Consider the following 21177-nt stretch of genomic DNA (forward strand, 5'->3'; position numbering starts at 1 on the left):
ATCTAATTCAATAAAACAGTTTGAATTTAAAATTTATATTCATTTTAATTAGATTAAATTTAAAATTTATATTATTTTAATTAGATTAAATTTATTTGAATTTATTTCAATTATATTAAATTTAGTTTAAATTTATTTTGTCTATTAGATTAAATCGATTTCAATCTCGACAAGAGTTAACTTGACTCGATATGGATTTAGATCAACTCGATTAGACTTGGACCGAGACGACTTAGCTAAACTTGAACCCGGGCTAACTTGATTCGACTTGGACCCAAGCCGACTCAGTTCAACTTGGGTCCGAGCCGACTCGATATGTGTTTTGGCTGACTCGACTCGATATGGGCCCATGAGGGTCTTCCAGTGGGAAGGCCAAGGTGAAACATCAACAACATAAGTCTTATGCTAGACCTCCACGACATAGGACAGGAACATCTTCGCCACAATTTCAGCAACAACTATGGAGACCCACATGTTATCACTGTGCTGGACCCCATTTGAAGAAAGATTGTCCTCAACTTTCATCGAGAGAAAGTGTTATACTTGTCAGAAAGAAGGACATCTATTAAAAGATTGCCCTAATAGGAAGAGGATAATTCCTGGAGGTAACTTACAGCCAAGAAGAGGAGGGGGTGGCAGACCCCAAGCAATTGGAAGGGTGTTTGCTATGTCAGGAGCTGAAGCATCTCAATCAGGTAACTTGGTACAAGGTGTATGTTATATAGCTGGTAGATATGTGAAAGCTTTATTTGATTCTGGAGCGACACACTCTTTTGTGTCAAGTTTGTGTGTAACGGAGTTGGGTCTTCTAGTAAAGGAGTTGTCGTTTGAACTGTTGGTCTCTACACCAGCATCAGGAAAAGTTTTAACCTCTACAATTTACTCTGAATGTCCAGTAATAGTAGAGGGACGCAGGTTCAAAATAAATTTGATTTGCCTACCTATTCAGGACCTGGATGTTATCCTAAGGATGGATTGGCTATCTGCCAATCACATTATCATAGATTGTGGTCAAGAGAAAATAGTGTTTTCAGATTCCCAGAAGTAAGATGTGATGTCTGCTTAGCATGTGTGGTCGGAATTGAAAGAAAGATCAAGTTGTTTTGTAATCTTACTCAGATGGAAGTTAAGAATGAAGAAGAAATGAGTAGTATACATGTGGTGAAGGATTTCATGGATGTATTTCCAGAAGAAATACCTGGATTACCTCCTAAGAGAGAAGTAGAATTCTCTATTGATTTGGTACCTGAAGCTGGACCAGTGTCAATAGGACCTTACAGAATGGCTCCAACCGAGTTGATTGAACTAAAGAAGGAAGTTGAAGATTTGTTGGAGAAACAATTCATCAGGCCAAGTGTATCTCCATGGGGAGCTCTGGTGCTTCTAGTTAAAAAGAAAGATGGAGGGTCTCGTTTGTGTGTAGATTACAGACAGTTGAATAAATTAACCATCAAGAACAAGTATCCTCTACCTAGAATTGATGATTTGATGGATCAATTACATGTAGCCTCAGTGTTTTCAAAGATTGACTTGAGATCTGGATACCACCAAATTTTGGTAAAGGCTGAAGATGTTCAAAAGACAACATTTAGGTCTCGTTATTGACACTATGAGTATGTGGTGATGCCGTTTGGAGTAACAAATGCTCCAACTCTGTTCATGGATTACATGAATAGAATTTTTCGTCCTTTCTTGGATAAGTTTGTTGTAGTCTTTATAGACAACATACTTATTTATTCAAGGACTAAGGGAGAACCTGAAGAGCATCTAAAAAGCATATGAAGACAATGTTGGAGATTTTGAGGGAGAAGCAATTATATGATAAATTCTCTAAGTGTGAGTTTTGGCTGAAGGAAGTCAACTTCTTAGGGCATGTAATATCAGCTCAGGGGATCTCAGTGGATCTAGCCAAGGTGGAGGCAATGCTTCAATGGGAACGCCCAAAGACAGTGACTGACATTAGGAGTTTTGTGGGTCTAGTTGGCTACTATCGGAGGTTCATTGAAGATTTTTCCAGGGTAGTAGCTCCTTTGACACAATTAACTCCCAAAGATCACCCTTTTGCTTGGACTGACATATGTGAGCAGAGTTTCAGAGAGTTGAAGAAAAGGTTAACTAGTGCTCCAGTGTTAGTGATTCCTGATACAGGAAAACCTTTTGAGGTTTACTGTGATGCTTCACTTCAGGGATTAGGTTGTGTCTTGATGCAAGAAAAAAGGGCAGTTGCATATGCTTCAAGGCAACTCAAAGTTCATGAGAGAAACTATCCAACTCATGACTTAGAGTTGGCAGTTGTGGTGTTTGCTTTGAAGATTTGGAGGCATTATTTGTATGGAGCTCAATTTCAGGTGTTCGGTGACCATAAAAGTCTGAAATACTTGTTTGATAAAAAAGAGTTGAATATGAGACAACAAAGATGGATGGAGTTTTTGAAGGATTATGATTTCCAACTGGTGTATCATCCAAGGAAGGCTAATGTAGTTGCAGATGCTTTGAGTAGAAAGTCAGTACAGGTGTCAACCATGATGATTGAAGAACAAAAGTTGATTGAGCAATTCAGAAATCTAAATTTGGGAGTGAAATTTCATGTTGATCACATTAGTTGTAGTAAGTTAATTATAACTAATGATTTTCTTGGAATGATAAAGGAAAAGCAGTTAGAGGATCCTAGTCTTAAGCATACTGTGGATTTACTAGGTACAAATCAGGCTAAAGACTTTGTGATGGGAAAAGATGTCATCTTAAGATTTAATGGCAGAATTTGCATACCTACAAATGAAGACCTGAAGAGAATGATCCTAGAAGAGGGTCATAAGAGTCATCTTAGTCTACATCCCGGTATGAATAAGATGTACCAAGATTTGAAGGAGTCCTTTTGGTGGTCAAACATGAAGAAAGAAATAGCTCAATATGTTGCTACATGTTTAACATGTCAGAAGGCAAAGGTGGAGCATCAGAGACCTGGTGGTTTGTTGTAACAGTTAGATATTCCTGAGTGGAAATGGGATAACATCGCTATGGATTTCGTTACTCATTTACCAAGATCAGTAAGGGGTCACGATGCAGTCTGGGTAATAGTTGATCGACTGACGAAGAGCGCTCATTTTCTTCCAGTTAATTTGAGAATATTTATGACTAAGTTGGAATAATTATACATCAGAGAGATTGTGTGATTGCATATAGTGCCTTCTAGTATTATTTCAGATAGAGATCCCAGGTTTACTTCACAGTTTTGGCAGACTCTACAAGATTCATTGGGAACTAGATTGAGAATGAGCTCTGCATATCATCCTCAAACAGATGGGCAGTCTGAGAGAACGATCTAATCCTTAGAAGATCTATTGAGGACATGTGTATTGGATCATCTAGGAGGTTGGGATGAGATGTTGCCTCTAGTGGAGTTCACTTATAATAATCGTTATCATGCCAGTATTGGAATGACACCATATGAAGCTTTGTATGGGAGGAAGTGCAGAACTCCTTTATGTTGGTATTATGATGGTGAGACAGTATTGGTTGGGCCAAAGTTACTTCAACAGACCACTGAGAAGGTGAAGCAGATACAAGACAAAATGAAAGCTTATCAGAGTAGGCAGAAATCATATGCAGATCAAAGGAAAAAGCCTTTGGAGTTTGCAGCTGGAGACCATGTGTTCATGAGAGTGACACCAACCAAGGGTGTAGAACGAACTATCAAATCAAGGAAGTTATCTCCTAAGTTTGTTGGACCATATCAAATCATAAGGAAGATAGGTCCAGTGACTTATGAGATTGCTCTACCTCCTCAGTTATCAAACCTGCATAATGTCTTTCATGTATCACAACTAAGGAATTATATCCCAGACCCTAGTCACGTATTGGAAGCGGATAATGTGCAAATCAAGGATAACTTGTCTTTTGAAGAAAAACCAGTTAGGATTGAAGACCATAAGAGTAAACAACTCATAGGCAAGACCATCAATATGGTGAAGGTGGTGTGGGATGATAAATCTGGTGATTCAACTTGGGAATTAGAAGAAATCATTAGAGAAACCTATCCCTATCTCTTTTCTGGTAAGTCAATTTCCGGGGACGATTTTTTTTGTTGGAGAGAATGTAAGTATCTAGAAAATAACCTTAGAGTAGCAGTGGTACATTTTAAATGACACCTAAATATTTTATTATTAAAATGAAAAGAGCATATAAATAGAAAAATCAGTTATTCAAGTTTCATTTTAAACGAACCACTATCTCTCTAGAAGTTTTCTTTTCCCTTTACTCTCCCTTCTCTCTAAGATTTTAACCTCCTCGCTCATCAGTTTGACGATCGAAGTACGCCATTGGACTCTTGGCAGCGAAGACTACAAGACTACCCGATCATAATCTCTGAAAGAGTAAGTTCATTTTTGTCCATTTTTCCTTTCCTTCCCCTTCTTTCTGAGATTCTAACCTCCTTGCTTATCAATTTGACGATCGGAGTCTGTCATTAGACTCCTGGCAGTGAACTGTACAAGATTGCCCGATCAAAATCTTAGATAGAGTAAGTTCATTCTTGGCTCATTTTCCTTTGAGTTAATTTTGATCTTATTAGGTTTGTCTATGTCTATGCTTTGCATATGATTCTTTTAGCTTCAGGGTTAATCCATGTTAACTCAAGGTCCTAGTTATATAGTTGGATTTTGATTAGGACTTTGTGGTGCAAGTTAATTACCTTTAAGCTTTTGGTAGATTTGGAGAGAATTTGCTAAAATTCAGGTAAGGGAAGTCAACCTTATTCTTTTCAATAAAACCCTAGGTTAGAAGATTCTGGATGTGAGGGTGACGTGGTCACCAATTCCAATTGTTTTTGCTTGCATGATTGTCTCATTTGAAGGGTAAAGTAATATATTGACTAAAATAGTTGATTTTGAATATTTTATATTGATTTTAAGGTGAATAAGTTGTTGAAGGTGTTTGTGATTCAAAATTGAAAGTGTTTGAATGATAATATATCAGTTGAACTGTTTTTGAATATTTTGTTGAATTACTTAAATGAGATGTTACAAGAAGTGGTTGTTTGATTTTAGATGATGAATGATTTAGAGAGTATATATTTGGAACTTAGTTATGTGTTTAAGTGAATTTGAGATATATTTGGATTGTTTAGAAAGTTTAAAATATGATGTGATTGAATGGTGCATTAATGTGTTAAATGATGTATGTAATATGGTGAAAGTGTGATCAAGAGATAGTATTTCCAGGAAAGGAAATACCGTGTTGAGATTGTTATTAGGGTGTATTGATTTGTGAGTGTCCTGTGAATGAGACGATCCTGACTCTACTGATATAATGGAATTACATAGATGAAGTTATTCAGTTGGTGAGAGTCGAAGGAGGTTCATTTGGCTGAGTCTGAGGTTTGAAAGAACTAATCAGAGCAAATCAAATGGATTTACCCTGTCATATGAGATGATGTGATGATGAGATATTGAGATTGATTATTCGCATGATTGTGTGGATTCACAATGAGTAGTATGACAGGTGCAGGTCTCTGATGTTAATTTCAATACACGAGTCTTCCAGAAGTAGAGTCAAGTATCTGAGTATGCGAGTCAGTAGAAATAGGACAAGAGTAATGTGGATGATGAATGTGATAGAACCTTGATGAACTTGTGAAAATGTGTGAATAATGATGGTTTATGTTGATATTTAAAGTTTTATATTTGAACTTTTAAAAAAAGCTAGCTTACCCTGTGCTTTGTCTTGTGTTTGTTTTCTATAATTTGTGATGATCATGTTAATTTACACGGGAGCAGATGAAGTTGCAGGTGATAGAGCTTCTCAATGAGCAACCAGAGGAACAAATGTTTTATATTGAATGTGTTGTTTGTAAACTTTTGTGTAAATATTAAAATCCCTATGAAGAAGGATATCTTTTTGAGATACAATTATGAGATAGTTGTATATATTCATATGTTAAATAGATATTTCTTGTTTTACTTTTATTTTATTATATATGGGTAAAATTAGGGATGTTATACGATTAGTGGTGTGATGACCCAACCGAAATAAAAGCTAGAGCGAAGGAATTTTTTTAGGACAAGTTCAGTGAAGGGGAAAGAAAACTTGTTAGATTAGATAATGTTCCGTTTAAGAGTATCACAAGAGAGGATAATGAAATGATGATTGGAACTATATCTGAGGCAGAAGTTAAGGAAGCGATATGGAAGATATGGAATTGTGATAATTATAAAAGCCCTGGACCGGATGGTTTTAACTTTGGCTTTAATTTTGTTGGGATGTTATAAAAGGAGATGTTTTGAGTGCGGTACAAAGTTTTGCAAAGGGTGGGAATTGGCCGAATGGTACTAATGCTTCCTTTATTACTCTTGTCCCAAAGACTGTGAACCCACCACTTTTGAATGACTTCAGACCAATTTCCTTGGTGGGATGTGTGTATAAAATTGTATCTAAAATTCTTTCTTCAAGGTTGAAAAAGGGTGTTGGATAAAGTCATTGACCCTAGGCAGTCTGCTTTTCTAGAAGGAAGGGGGTTGTTGGATAGTGTGTTGGTAGCTAATGAGACCCTTAAGGAAGTAAAGAGAAAAATGAAAAATGTGTGGTGTTTAAGGTGGATTATGAAAAGGCTTATGATTCTGTAAGTTGGGAGTTTATTTACTATATGTTAGGAAGATTGGGATTTTGTGGAAAGTGGATTGAATGAATAAAAAACTGTTTAGAATCTTCCTCAATATCTGTGTTGGTAAATGGAAGTCCAACAACTGAGTTTAAACCAAAGAAGGGCTTAAGACATGGAGACCCTTTAACACCATTTCTTTTTCTTATTGTGGCTGAAGGGCTTGCAGGGGTAGTTAGACAGGCGAAAGAGAAGATGTTAGTTGAAGTATTGAGGTTGGGGAAGGGCGAGTAAATGTGAGTATGCTGCAATATGCAGACAACACTCTTTTCTTTTGTAAAGCCTCAACTCAAAGTGTTCTAACCTTAAAAGCTATTCTGAAGTGTTTTGAACTTGCGTCTGGTCTTAAGGTTAATTATTCCAAGAGCAAGGTTGGTGGAGTGGGTGTGAACGTCAACCAAATGATGGTTTTTGCCTCTATTCTTAATTGTGATATTATGAAGACACATTTTAGTTATTTAGGGGTGACAGTTGTAGGGAATCATAAGAGGTGTATTTTTTGGGAAGGGATACTTAATAAACTACGGAGTAGGTTGTGCTCTTGGAAAGGGAAATCCCTCTCTATGGCTGGTAGAATTTGCCTTATCAAATCTGTACTTACATCATTACCGTTATTCTACGTCTCTTTCTTTTGTATGCCGGCTACTATGGTGAAGGAAGTGAAAAGGATACAAAAGAGTTTTTTGTGGGGTTGGGGTTCAGAGAACAAAAAAATTGCCTGGGTAGCGTGGGACAAGGTTTGTGAGTCGAAAGAAAAAGGTGGCTTAGGTTTTATTGATATAAGAAAATTTAACTTAGCTCTTATGGGGAAATGGATTTGGAGAGTTAAGTCTGACAAGAGAAGTTTATGGAAGGATATTCTAGACTCTAAGTATGGTGGATGGAGGGGATTAAGGTCTCAAGAGAATTGTAAGGAATCGTTATGGTGGATGGACATCAGAAAAGTTTGGAAATTAGAGGAGTGGGATAATGACTTTGAAGACAGAGGGAGGTGGTAAGTAGGGGATGGAAAAGAAGTTAGGTTCTGGGAGGATAAGTGGGTGGACAATGTTCCTTTAATGCAAAAAATCCCTAGACTATTCTCTATCTCCTTAGATGTTGGTCGCACTATATCACAAGTTGGGGTTTGGAGCAACAATAGTTGGTTGTGGAAGTTGAGATGGATAAGGGATTTTTTTTTGTGGGAATCTAGCCTGGTTGAACTTTTATCGCGGGTGTTGGATAACAAGAGGCTTTCAAGAGAGGGTGAAGGTATGATCAATAAATGAATGTGGAGGGATGTAAAATCTACGAACTTCTCTATGAAGTCAGCCTATATATTCTCTTGGGGGAGGAGTCTTCAGTGTGTGGGGACTTTTTTGCAAAATTCTAGACATTAAAGACCTTACCTTCGTCACATTTTACAGCTTGGAGGGTGTTATCCAATGCAATTTGAAGACAATCTCTTGAGACGTGGTATTCCAATGGTGTGTGATCGGTGTCCACTATGTGGTGTGGAAGAAGATACGGTAAGACATCTTTTTTTGAGTGTAAGGTCTCTTGGAGAATTTGGGGAATGTGTCTCGAGTGGTTAGGGTTTTCTTTGGTTTTACATTAAGATGCACAAATGCATTTTAAGATGTTTACACCTATAGATTTGAAACATGCTATTATTAAGTGCTGGGGGGGATTTGGGTAGGTATTGTGAGTGAAATTTGGAATCATAGGAATAATGTTGTCTTTAAGAATGGGCGAGTAGATCTAGTTGAGGTCTTTACTATGGTACAAAGGAAGACTTGGTCCTGGGTTACTATAAAGGAAAGATTGGCTAATTTCTCTTATTAAGACTAGTGTTTGGAACCTTTTTGTTGTATGAGTTATATGAGAGCTTGATGTTTAATGATTCATATTTAACATTTTTTGTCCAGGTTTGGAAGTTTGTGGTGTGTTTTGTGCAAGTTTTTTTTGGCTTTTGATTCTGGCAGGGTCGGGCTGATGGTTTTGATCTCGGGTTATAGTAAAGAAAATGTTATTTGTTCTATCCCACTCGATTTGGAGCTTGAATCTTTATGATGTATGAGTTTTGAGAGATGGAAGTTTGATGATTATGTTATGATTTGGCCACATTTGGAAGTTGTGGTGTACTTTGTGCAGGTTCAATTTGGTTCCCTCTCGTATGATCGGTTTGTTGGTTTAGACACTTGGATGTTTGGCGTACTTTTGGTTCTGACAAAGTTCTTGTTTAGTTGTTGGATTTTGTGTCCTGATTAGATGGTGCGTTTTCTTTGGGACGTTATTGTTCTGTGTTTGTTGGGATCTTGTATCTTGTTCTGGTTTGTTATTATGGTTATTGTGTTGTAATGTTTGTTGGTTCCCTAGGGTATTAGGAACTTGATTTGAGTTTTTTATAAGGATTGAGACACCCCTAAAATACCTTATTTTATTTTATTTATTCTTTACTAATAAGAAAAAAAAAATTCTAACCATCTCCTTAATTGACTAATATAAAAGGTGTGAGGAGAGTAATGATATAGAAATTGAATGTGAGATTTGTTGTAGTATGGTTATACATCTATATATATATGAAAAGTGTCCTAGTATATATATATATATAATTAAATATTTTCCTACGCTGATCATGATATTGAAATAAATTTGTTTAAAGAGAGAGAATTGTGCACACATAACTATAAAAAGGATCTAGAAGAAAAAAATACATAAAGAAAAAATATAATATGAAAAGTTCTCACACCTTTATTACACTGCTTCCTTAACTTTTTTTTCCAAAATCACAAAAAATGAAGTTCACATGCCTCTAAAATCTTTGTAGACACAACTTTTCAAAAAAGAAAAATCAACTCAACAAATTAAAAAAAAATTATTGGTATAGATTTTTATCAGTAAATTAATATGTAAAGGAGATTTAATTATTAATAAGTTTCTAAAATAATATCTAATTTAGTTTATAATGAATATTTTTTTTAAATAGTTTTTGGTTAATAATTTTTTTAATATCTATTTTTTGCAATAAAATTTTCTCATTCATCTAATTAAATGTAAAAATTCACCCATTTTATCTTATACTCATAATCTAAATGTGTATATAGTACACTTTTTTTAATATATTCTTCTTTATCTATTTATCTATATATTTGTGATTCTTGATAATTCAAAAGAAGAGAAGATTATGGACTTTGCCAAAAATGTACGAAAAGATGAGGATCATCTCTGAAACTCTTATCTTATACAGCCGCCTAAAGTTTTGTAATCATGTCCCCTCCCTTTCCCTTCCATTCTTCTTTGACTATTGCCACCACCTTTTCATACTCTTCAAGAACCACCCAATCCTCATAAAACCCTAAATCATTAATTCAATTAAACCCCTTTTTAATTCATTTCCCCTTAATTAAAATATTAAAATCCACAACAATCATTTCATTAATGTTGTGTTTGCAATAGGGTATTATAACATCATTATCTCATGTTTGTGCAATGATCTTTGATGTGCTCCAACTAGCTCATCATTGTCCATCATCTAATCCATAATTCAACTCATATCATTATCTCTTCTAACACTACTCATTCATCATTCTATCATTCTTATTTTTTTTATCACTAACTCATCATTGCACTCATTGCATCATTATTTATATTTTATACTCTTCCAACATATTGTTTATATTTTGTACTCATTATTCAACATGCTAGCATTATTTAATAAAAGCTGCTTAATTTTTTAATAATATGTCCATTTTTGTTACTGAAGATATCATATAATATACAATAGAGCATCTTTAAATATTGTTCCTAGCTTACATTAAAAACAATCAGCTATCTCATGATTATAATTGAGCATAAAGCATAAACTACACATCCTTCAACATTCAAATAGGTGTGCCACTGATGCTTTTAATATCTCACAAAGCTTTTGTTTAGATAATTAAAGAAGTAAGCAAACCCAAAATTTAAATGGGTGAAAGAATGGGTATATAAACCCTATATCTAAATATATATATATATATATATATAAACAAATAAATACATACTAAAAAAAATTATAAAAAAAACTAATTTTAAAGATAAAAAATAATTAAATCATTATATTAATTTAATTATATATTATTTTTAAAAATTAAAAAATATTAATATTAAAATAATTTATAAATTAGTATCTAATTAACTAATATTTTAATTTTAATATATAATTAATTGTAGTTAAAACTTTAATATATTATTAAAAATATTAAACAAATTTTATATAAGTCTAGTTAAAACTTTAATAATTAATTAAATATAAATTTAATAATAATAAAAATTATTTTAAATATTAATAATATTTTTAGTCTCTAAAATAATATTAATTTAATTAATATATTAATTAATTATTATTTTTATTTAAAATTAATATTTATTTAATGATTTTTTAATGATAATACAAAATTAAAAAAAATATTAGTTCTAAAAAAACATTTTTTTTTATCCTCACAAAAGAATTCCTTCTTCACTCTAATGTTGAGTCAAACGGTAAAATGAAGATTTTCTATGATCCTATCTCTATTCTCTTTATTCAAAATAAACAAAATAAACATAGCATAAGTCACTTTCACGTATGAAGTTACGTACAACTTCAAATGAAAGTTCAATTCAAGCCAGAGATAATTATTTGGGCTTTATCCTATTTTTTTTATTTATTTCAGTGATAAATGAAATAAAAGAAAGGTACATTGATTATAATAATAATATATGTAACACAACGAATATGATAATGAAGAACAATGCCTTATGTTTTCATATATATATATATATATAGATGATTAAAGCTGTTCTAGAATAAAATTATTAAATAAATTTTTGAAACAAAAAATAATTACTAATTAATTAAGTTAGATAGTTTATTTTATAAACTAAAAAATTATTTATATTTAAAATTATTTATATTATTAATAAAAAGTTATAAATTATTTTTTAAAAATTAATATATAATATTATTTTATAAACTAAAATTATTAATATGTAAACTTATTTTTATTATTAATAAAAATTATAATTAATTTTTAAATTAGTTATAACATTATCTATTAAGATTATAAATTAATTACTATCAAAATTAGTTTAAAGTTTAAAATATTTACTAACTAAAATATTGTTAGATACTAATCTAAAAATTAGTTTATAAATTTTTATTAATAATAAAAATTATTTTAAACATTAATAGTTTTTAGCTTATTAAATAATATCTAAATTAATTATTATTTTTCTATCATTTAACAATTTTGTAGAGTTTAATTGGCTGAATTGCAAGTAATTTGTCTTTGGAATGTTTTAATATGATAAAAGTGAATCGTTATTACATCATTTTCACAGAATGTACAAGGTAGTTGTGATGGGTTTTGATATTATTGGTGAAAGATATGTGCATGAATTTGAAATATAAAAAACAATTTGGGATGATGAGTAGGGTAAAATGGAAAAGTGAGCATTAAATCTGACATGGCTCTCTATTCATAACACACGCGTTCATTTGGAAGCGAAACACGGAGTTTGAGCAGTCACTGTCTCGTGAAAGACTCGCACCATTTTATTCATGTGGTGAAGTTGAAACTGGTCAAAGAATCTTCAAGATGTGAATGGGCCAACGTGGATACAAAGAAAGAAAAAAAAAATAGAAAAGAAGAAGGATAAGGTGAGAGATTTGAGAGAGAAAGAAACCACCACATCTATAGTTGCAAACGTGTCTACCTTGCAAACTTGTTTATTTGTTAGGTGAGAAGGTTTAGGCTACGTTGCCAATCATAAAAAATTATTATTCATTCACAATGCCCATTTATTATAAACATTGATGTATATCTTCTTCTGCTACCAATGTTATGTAGTATATATTTATGAATTGGACCCTCTCCCACTTTATTGCCATATATGTGGTTGGCACACACTTTACTAGATCATCTCAAGATTTTCATGTTTTCTTCTGCATCCGTTGTCATCCAATTCCCCAAGTCAAGTAGGGTTACCATTAAAGCACCACAATTGTAACAAGAGGTTTTGTGAATATTTGAAACAAGTAAGAGAAGAGAAACACAGTTCAACATGTCTAATGTCATTGTAACTTTATCATATAGGAGATTTTAAAAGTAGGAAAAGTGAATAAAGAAGGGAAAAAGCATTTATAGTGTAAATTGTAAAGCCCCATTGTTTTGTATTGACAAGTGCCGTGGTGGTGGTCTTGAATGTTATTATGAAGCTGCAATTCTCTCAAAATGTCCAAGTCTATTGTCAGCCAATTTTGAACCATAGGTTGAATTCTTGTACTCAAACCACGTAAACTCATTGTATAGGCTTTGTTTTCCTTTGATGAGAGAAGGTAATGGTGCTATTTTCTCACTCAAAGGTGGACCTCCAAAGTAAATCATTGAGAGCCTCGACTTGAATCCGTTTGCCAAAACCCTGTGTCTCACACTCCGGAACCGTCCATTAGTCATAACCTGTGTCAATGCACCCACCACAATACAAAACACGCAATCAACACGTTAGAATTTCTAGTTATACCATTTATATAATATAAAATATCATATATTATAAAAATGTTATAATCTCTAATTATAAAATTTATATAAGAAGAAATGTCTTATAATTAATACGAATTTTCAACAGAAGATTTTTTTTCCTTTTTGAATTTTTATCTTGGAAAGGTGTTTTGGAAAGGGGAGGGAAAGACCAAGTGGAAGTGTAATAATTAACAAGTCAACCAAAATTTTAGCACACGCATTTTCTAAAAGGCACTCAAAACTCAAAAGGATAATTTGTATTATTTGTTCCACTTATCCGTAGAAATAGGAAGGCCATAAGCAAAATGGGATTTTTTTTTTCTCGTTTAACTTTTTGGCGTGCGCCAATAGCATGCTCTGTGTTGTACCTGAAGAGAATCTCCAACATTGATGAAGAAGGAGTTGTGATCAGGTGGGACTGGAATCCAACTTCCATCTCTGAGATAAATCTGAAGGCCTGAAGTGTTGTTAGACCTGAGCAGAGAGATTATTTGTGGGTCTGTGTGTTCTCCAAACCCAATCATGTTCTGACCATTCACAGCAAGTTCAGGGCAAGCAGGGTAATGATTCACCCTGAAAACAGAGTCACTCTGTTTATCCATCAGAAGCTTGCTGAACACATTCTTCTGCTGAATCTTCAACCCTTCTGCCATCAGCTCAAGAATATCACAAGCCATTTTCTTCACAAGAGACATGTAACTAGTCAACAGACCCCTGCAATATAGCACCAACAAGAAAGCAAAAAATAAATAATTTTCTTGACTTTTCTAGTTCATTAATGCATACAAGTTAGTTGAAACTGGTTTTGTTTTTTTTTGACATGGTACCTGAGTTTCTCAGCGTTTTTGCCACTGGGAGAAAAACCGTGCTCTTGATTGGTGTTTAGAAGAAGATACTCAACCCAGCCAACATCACCATTGCGTCCAATCCTCTTGCTACCATACCCAAATGGGTTGGGAGGCCCTGCTTTTTCCTTCTCATTGAGTGGCATAGAGAAGAACTTGAGGGTTTCAGTTTCCAATTGTGATATAGGTTCCATGGGGACACCATGGTTGATGACTTTGAAGAATCCAAACTCCTCACAAGCTTTCACTATGAGGGTCTTTGCATCAGGTTTGGAAAGGTCCACTATGGGAATTGTGGAGGAGAATGTGGATGCCATGCAGTTCTTGATGTAGGAGAATTGCTCTGTTGTTGTTTTGGACAACAATACCATTCTTCTTGCAGATTGCTCTGCAGTTGTTTTGCTTTGGGTGCTAAATGGGAGGGAGAATGAAGAGGTTTTGGAGAGTCAATGAATGAGTAAAAGAGACAGAAGTTGAAAGAGGATTTGAGCAAATTTGTGAGAAATAAACGGTTGAGTTCTGGGCTATTTATACCCAAAACCTTGGTGGGGCATTGAAAAAGAAAGAGAAACACGACTCAATGTCTAATCTTGAAATTACATCATGTCCATTAACTAGCTCTATAGAATATTATATTTGAAGTCTCTACCAAATTATTTTTCTCAAAATTATTAGTTTCTTAAATATTATTTTCATCTTAAAATCATTATCCATCTAAATATATTTTAAGCTCATTTTTAATATACGTGAAAGAACCTTAAACTTTATTTATTTTGTAGTTTTTTTATTAGTGTTTGTTCCCTTTTGAATTACCAACCTAATAGATTTTCTTTCACCAACTTTATCATATCCAAGGGATGTAGTCATATCAATGAGATTTCTTTCAGAAGGTATTCATCTATGTTTTCCACCTTTCCAATGTAAATGAATCTTTTTTGTATTTATTTTAATCAAACAACTCACTTTCACTTCTTTTTCTTCACTATTTCTTTTTTCTAAGACAAATGAAGACAAATGAAGCACGCATATAAGTGTTTTCTTTTTTCCTTTCGGTGTTGTTTGTTGGGTATGAAGTTAAGATCAAGTTGGACTCACTAGACATCTTGTTTAGTGAGTGAGTTTAATCATTGTACACAGTTGAAACGCAGGTGAACATTGTTCCGTGGCTTCAAGTGAAAGATTGTTGGATATGAAGCTAGGACCAATTGGGTTGGGCTGACTAGACACCGTATTTAGTAAGTGAACTTAATCATTGTGTTCCTTTTATAATCTCTATTTAAAAAGATCGTTATACTTGTAATTGGTGTGCAACAGGATATAATGAAAACCTAATAATTACACGTGTGGATGTAGATTGCAGTTGACGACCAAACCACTTTAATGTCATTTATTTTTCTGCAGTTGATTCATGATTGTGTGTTGCTTCCGCGTGTGTTTTTCTCATCATTGTTGACATTGCATCTTTGGGAGGTAATTAACTTGCAAGATGAGTAATGGTAAATAAAATTTAGCAAGAAGGTGAAGTAGCATGCATGCATCTAGTAATGTCTGAAAGAAGAGATGAAGTCACAACCATACAACATGCGTGGAAACATTCTAATTGTAGTAAAAAGGTTGGACATTAGTATAAAATTTTGATGGCATAATATATTTTATTTATATTCCTTTGTACATTCACCCAAGAAACTATATTCCTCCTTATCGAAATCCATACTTTGGGTTTCCCAATACAATGTGTTAGTGTTGTTCATTTTGTTCCATGTTTTGCTCATTCGGTTCCTTCACACCCATTCTACCTATCTGTCATCCTCTTCTGCATGTGTCTCAAAATATATTTTCTAAATCTTTCTCTTTCCGACCCTAGATTTTCATCGGTTCATACAACAACAAGGAATTATCTAGTAGCTACTATCAATAAAGTAAACCAAAAAAACTTCTTTATACTATACTTTATAGATATTTTTGTATGTTTCGTAAGTTCCTGCGGTTTAGATAATTGAAAATTATGTTTTTAGTTATATCCTATTCATAAACTTGACCCTCGTAGTTAATAAAAAAAATAGATCTACTTTATTATTTTATAAGAATTGATCTTGTTTTCCGAGTGAGATAAATTAAATTCACGTGTTTTTTAAGTTTAAGAACTAATATCGAAAATAGAAACATATTCTTTTTACTTAGAAAAATTAGAAATTTATTAAGTAACTCGTATGCAATAAAGATTGGTATCAAAATCAGTATTAATTGTTAAAATGAAACTAAAAAATATTGTTAAAGAATCTAAATTTTCGAATTAAAATCCAACTTAAATTACAATGTTGTGAAGAGGAAAGGATCACAACAATAATAACATCATCACAATAAAATTATTAAATATAAATTAATTTCAAAGATAAAAAATAATTAATTTATTATATTGATTAAAATAGATACTATTTTAAAAATTAAAAAAATTATTAATATCTAAATTAATTTCTACTATTAATAAAAATTTTAAATTAATTTTTAAAATGATATATAGTTAAAAAGTAAGATTTTAATTATTAACTTTAAAATATAAAATAATCGATAATTAAAATATTAATAGCTTGTTATATACTAATTTAGAAACTATTTATTATTAATAAAAAATATTTTAAATATCAATATCTTTTTAGTTAAAATAATATTTAATTTTATAATTATAGTAATTAATTATTTTTTATTTTTAAAATTTGTTTTTATTTAATAATTTTTTTAGTGTATATAAGAATAATCTGTTGATAAAAAAGTGTAAATAAATATGTAAATTATTTAATTTTGCATAGTTGAATTATTTTGCTGTGTTCTTCCTGCTTTTCTTTCCATTTTATAAATCTACTTATTTCGTGATTAAATGAAACTCGAGAGACTCTCTTTGCAAAACAAATCTCCTTCTTTTACTAGTTGATTATTTCATGCAGAATATCTGAAAAATATTTAACTATTGAAAAAGTTGATGTCTAAATGAAAGTTTTTATAAAATAATATATATTTGAAAAAATTGATCTGAAAACCCTTTTAAGTTTAAAACAATTAAATCCAATCACGCGTGCATATACTTCGCAATACATTAGTATTAATTAAAACAATGTATTCAACTAAAGCGTGGTACTTCATTTTTGACATGGTTTTTTTTTTTTTTTCACTGGTTGCCTTGTTTTGTATAGGCAAATTCTTGTGGGTGGAACAAGAGTCTCAGTATAGTGTCTCATGTGTGCATATTATTGATGCACTAAAGGCTTGTAGATTTTTTGAAGATGCGATGAAAGCAAAGTCCTATTTGAAAAAAAAAAGATGTCTACTCAAATGGAGACGTTTGGAAGGACAATAGTTAGTTCCTAGAGAAGGGAAGCAAACTTGATAACAAGGTTGCATACTGTAGAGAAAAATAAAATTTAAAATATAAAGTAATTAATAATTAAAATTTTATAGTAGTTAATTAGATATTGGTTAAAAACTAGTTTATAAATTTTATTAATAATAAAAATTACTTTAGATAAAAGTAATTATTTTAGTTTCTAAAATAATATTTAATTTAATTAATATTATAATTAATTATTATTTTTTTTCTAAATTTAATTTTTTTAATTCATAGTTTTTTATAATGGTAAACTGCAAGTTAATCAAATAATAAATACGTGTGTTCTCAACAAATCTTCTACAGATTGGATTGTTCTCTTAGATTACCATTTGTTTGAGGATGATATGTAGATCTCATCTGCAACTTGGTTCCCAAAGCATCTTGTAGAGTCTACCAGAATTGAGAAGTAAACATGAGATCTCAGTCAAAATCAATACTGGAAGGAACTCCATGCAGTCTCACAATTTGATTTGAGTTGATTTTAGGATTGCACATTTTATTGGTTGCTCTTTGTTTATGATTTTTGATTTAGCAATTATGGTGAGAACCTGAAGAAGATTCCCACTAGACACGAACTTAACCAAGTGGTTAAGTAAGTGTGAAAGTTCACTTCATAAGGGCAAATAGAAAAAAAACAAATATAAGGTGACAAATGATGCAACGAAAATTAAGATAAGGAATAAGTAAAGAAGAAGAAGAAAGCAAAGAACAAATTAAAGATTAGAAGAAGACATGTATGGAATGGAAGAAGACGTAAATAAAAGATAAAAGTGGAAGGGATGAAGAGGTTTTATGGGAAGAAAGGAAGTCATGTCACTTGGAGCAGAGGGACTCCAAGATAAGTGATGCAAGAGTTGCCACTTGAGATATTACCCACCCAAGATTAGACCCAACATGAGAGCTCACAAGTCTCACAAAATCACTCATGCAGAGTTTCTTTACTATTCAAAATCAAGTTGAAAATACATGAGGCAAGACACCCTATTTATAGGAAGGGGTGCCTTGGTGGGCAAGATGGGTGAAGGGTAGAAATAGCAAGGGAGAGGGGCTGCCTAGGGTGTTGACCATGGTCAAAACCACACCTTTAGACATAGCTTCTAGAAGGTAGGTTAAAAACCTTAATTCTAGGTGGCTTGTTTTGAAAAAGTGGGTTTGGTACAAGCTCATTTCACTAAGTACACTCTCTTTTATGCTATGTGAACCTACTCTAGCCTATTTTTCTATTTGGACCCCAAAACTGAGCCCAAATTATTTACAAACATGTTTTTGTCTTTTAAGAAGACCAGAAGAAAGAACAATTGATGTTCTAGTCTATGCCAAGTTCTTCTTCTAGTGAGGTTCGTCTGATATTTGGTGGGGCGTTGACTTTTTTTTGGATCAACAAAAAACGAATGAATAAATATGAGTTATTTCAGGGATACCTCAACCTGTATACATAAGACCTACCCTGCACTCAAAGGTCAGGCGTCTACTCTCAAGAAAAAGAGATCCTAGGAAAAATAACAGTCCTCACACAAACCATTGACTCTAGACACCAATCAGAGAAAGAAAAGCAAACACCTCGCGCTTTGGACACTATCCATGACCAGGCCTTCAACTGTGCCATAACAAAATTTTTTATGGGATCAAGCCTGCCACTTCTGAAAACCTTCATGTTCCTGTGTTTCCACAATTCCCCTACCACTGCTATCCACACCCCCATACCTGATTTACACTTTTCGTGGCCTCGCTCATCCTAATGCTTAAAAAGTGATTTTTTTGGCTCCCTATGACTCGTTGAACCATCCCCACCCACTCATATCACTTAGCCCACACAAGCCAGGCAACTCTACACATGCAAAAGAGGTGAGACATGGTTTCCTCCTCTCCCCGCACAAGCTGCAGATATTAGTGGTCAATGTTAACCCCCTCCTTACCAAATTTGCTTTAGATGCAATTTTTTCTTCCAGAACCCTCTAGGTCGTGAGATGAGTAGATGGATGCGCCTTTAACCTCCAGAACTCCACATACAGATCCCTCTTCGCCCCCTAAGATTCGTCCCTGAGGATTTTGTATGCAGATTTAACTGTGAACATAGTTGTCTCTCTATCTTTCCACACCCAAGACTTGACTTGATTGCTGAGATGACTGTTCATAGTGTGAATTGTCTCTTGAGTCCTTGTTCATCTTCTTGGCTACTTGGATTGTATCACAATCTCTCTAATATACAATTGCACGAATTTGGCCATAGATATCCTCAAATTTACTGAAAGAAAGCGAACACTCTTTGTTAGTCTATCAAGTATCACCTATATTGCATCATTACCCTTACTGATCTTGGAAAATGGGTAACAAAATCCATAACAATGTTATCCCATTTCCACTCAGGAATATCCAACTGCTGTAATAAAGCATTAGGTCACTGATGCTCTACCTTTGCCTTCGACATGTCGAAGCAAGCAACAGTATACTGATAAGTGCCAAATTTTAGTAATGTTTCATATTAAAATATAAACACTTATGGATATTAATTGATAAAATAAGTATAATATAACCCCTAATTTATGAATTTATACCTTTTTACATATTTTGTGATTTTAATTTGAATAAGAACGATTTATTCCCAAATTTGTGTTAATTTCAAGATTCTAGGGAAGAATGAAGATGATTTGGCAAAAGGAGAATAGACAAAGCTAAAAAAGGAAAGTTGGAACACACCAACACTCACCAAAGCTCGCCCAAACTCAGCTATGCCAGATGCCCTAGTGAATCTCACCGAAGCATGCTCAATCTCGCCGAAGCGAGATTACTCCAGTGAGGTTTGGCCTTTTTCGTGCTTCTCGCTCAGGTGTGCCAATAACGCCCAAGCAAGAAGTTACTTAGCCCAAGCCAATTAGGTTAAATATGAGGCTTGAGGCACAACCCTAGACATGCAAGATTTAGAGAAAAATACCATTGAGTGAATTGTAATCTAGTTAGGAGAATAAGAGGTGTTAGAAACCCTAGAGGAGGCAGTTGTCAAGGAGAAACATTCAAAATATTATTTTCTTGCTCTCCCTGTTTCTAACAGCCATCATGTGTGGCTAATTCTACCATTTGAGATTGAGAGTAATCTGTTCAAACTCTTATGTATTGAGGTGATATCTAAACATAATATTTTTTTATTGATTGATGATTTCTATTGTTGTTTTTTTTGTAATGCTTGGTTTACCATGATCTTGAAATTTAGATTTGACTGGAAAGTACTTCTAAGTTTCTAACTCAAATGATAATGCTTAACATATTTGAATGCTAAGAATGGATTTGAAATGTTAATCGTTTGATCTTAATCATAAGAAGTTTTTATAAATATGCGAGGAATCGATATTTGGGAAATATCTTAATAATTTTATATGCGAGGAATCAATATAAATGATTTTTATACGGGCATCAATATCAATCAAAGGACACAATATTGTCAAGCTAATCAAAATAAAAAAGAGTGAGAAAAATGAATCTCAAACCCTATTTTTCCAATTGAAGCAAAAACTTTTTGACTTCTTTTCTTATTAATCATTGAAATCTTAACAAACTCCAACTAATTTTATTATTCTGTTTTTTATTTAGTGAATCTTTTACTTAATTATTCAACTGTTCCTTGTGGGTTTGATATCCGTCCTTAGGGACAAATTATTACTTCTGACAACGCGGTGCACTTGTCTAAAAAGACACCACATACTGAGCTATTTCTTTCCTCATTCCTGACCACCAAAAGTACTCTGTCATATCTTGGTACATCTTATTCATACCTAG

The 21177-nt window shown here is 32.9% G+C and overlaps 2 protein-coding genes across 2 annotated transcripts; one reads left to right on the forward strand and one right to left on the reverse strand.

The window, feature by feature from the left end:
* The first annotated feature begins 460 nt into the window (after positions 1-460).
* Positions 461-1048, forward strand: LOC137833926 (uncharacterized). The gene has a single exon (XM_068641996.1). The coding sequence runs from the start codon at positions 461-463 to the stop codon at positions 1046-1048; it is 588 nt and encodes a 195-aa protein (XP_068498097.1).
* An 11653-nt stretch (positions 1049-12701) lies between these two features.
* On the reverse strand, positions 12702-14365 carry LOC137835085 (gibberellin 2-beta-dioxygenase 1). Its single transcript, XM_068643430.2, has 3 exons — positions 14007-14365; positions 13548-13893; positions 12702-13116 (listed from the first exon to the last, which is right to left on the reverse strand). Exons 1-3 carry the CDS (start codon positions 14339-14341, stop codon positions 12868-12870), a joined length of 930 nt encoding a protein of 309 aa, XP_068499531.2. The 5' UTR covers positions 14342-14365; the 3' UTR covers positions 12702-12867.
* Positions 14366-21177: the final 6812 nt, after the last annotated feature.

This window comes from Phaseolus vulgaris, chromosome 5, assembly GCF_051622355.1.
Source record: "Phaseolus vulgaris cultivar YP4 chromosome 5, ASM5162235v1, whole genome shotgun sequence".
Taxonomy (NCBI): Eukaryota; Viridiplantae; Streptophyta; class Magnoliopsida; order Fabales; family Fabaceae; genus Phaseolus; species Phaseolus vulgaris.

Bases quoted from the DNA above. Each gene is read 5' to 3' on its own strand.
- LOC137833926 (XM_068641996.1), top strand. From the start codon at position 461: ATGGAGACCCACATGTTATCACTGTGCTGGACCCCATTTGAAGAAAGA.
- LOC137835085 (XM_068643430.2), bottom strand. From the start codon at position 14,341: ATGGCATCCACATTCTCCTCCACAATTCCCATAGTGGACCTTTCCAAA. The intron at 13,894-14,006 runs GTACCATGTCAA...GCTATATTGCAG, and splicing joins AAAAACGCTGAGAAACTCAG to GGGTCTGTTGACTAGTTACA. The intron at 13,117-13,547 runs GTACAACACAGA...GCATTGACACAG, and splicing joins ATGTTGGAGATTCTCTTCAG to GTTATGACTAATGGACGGTT.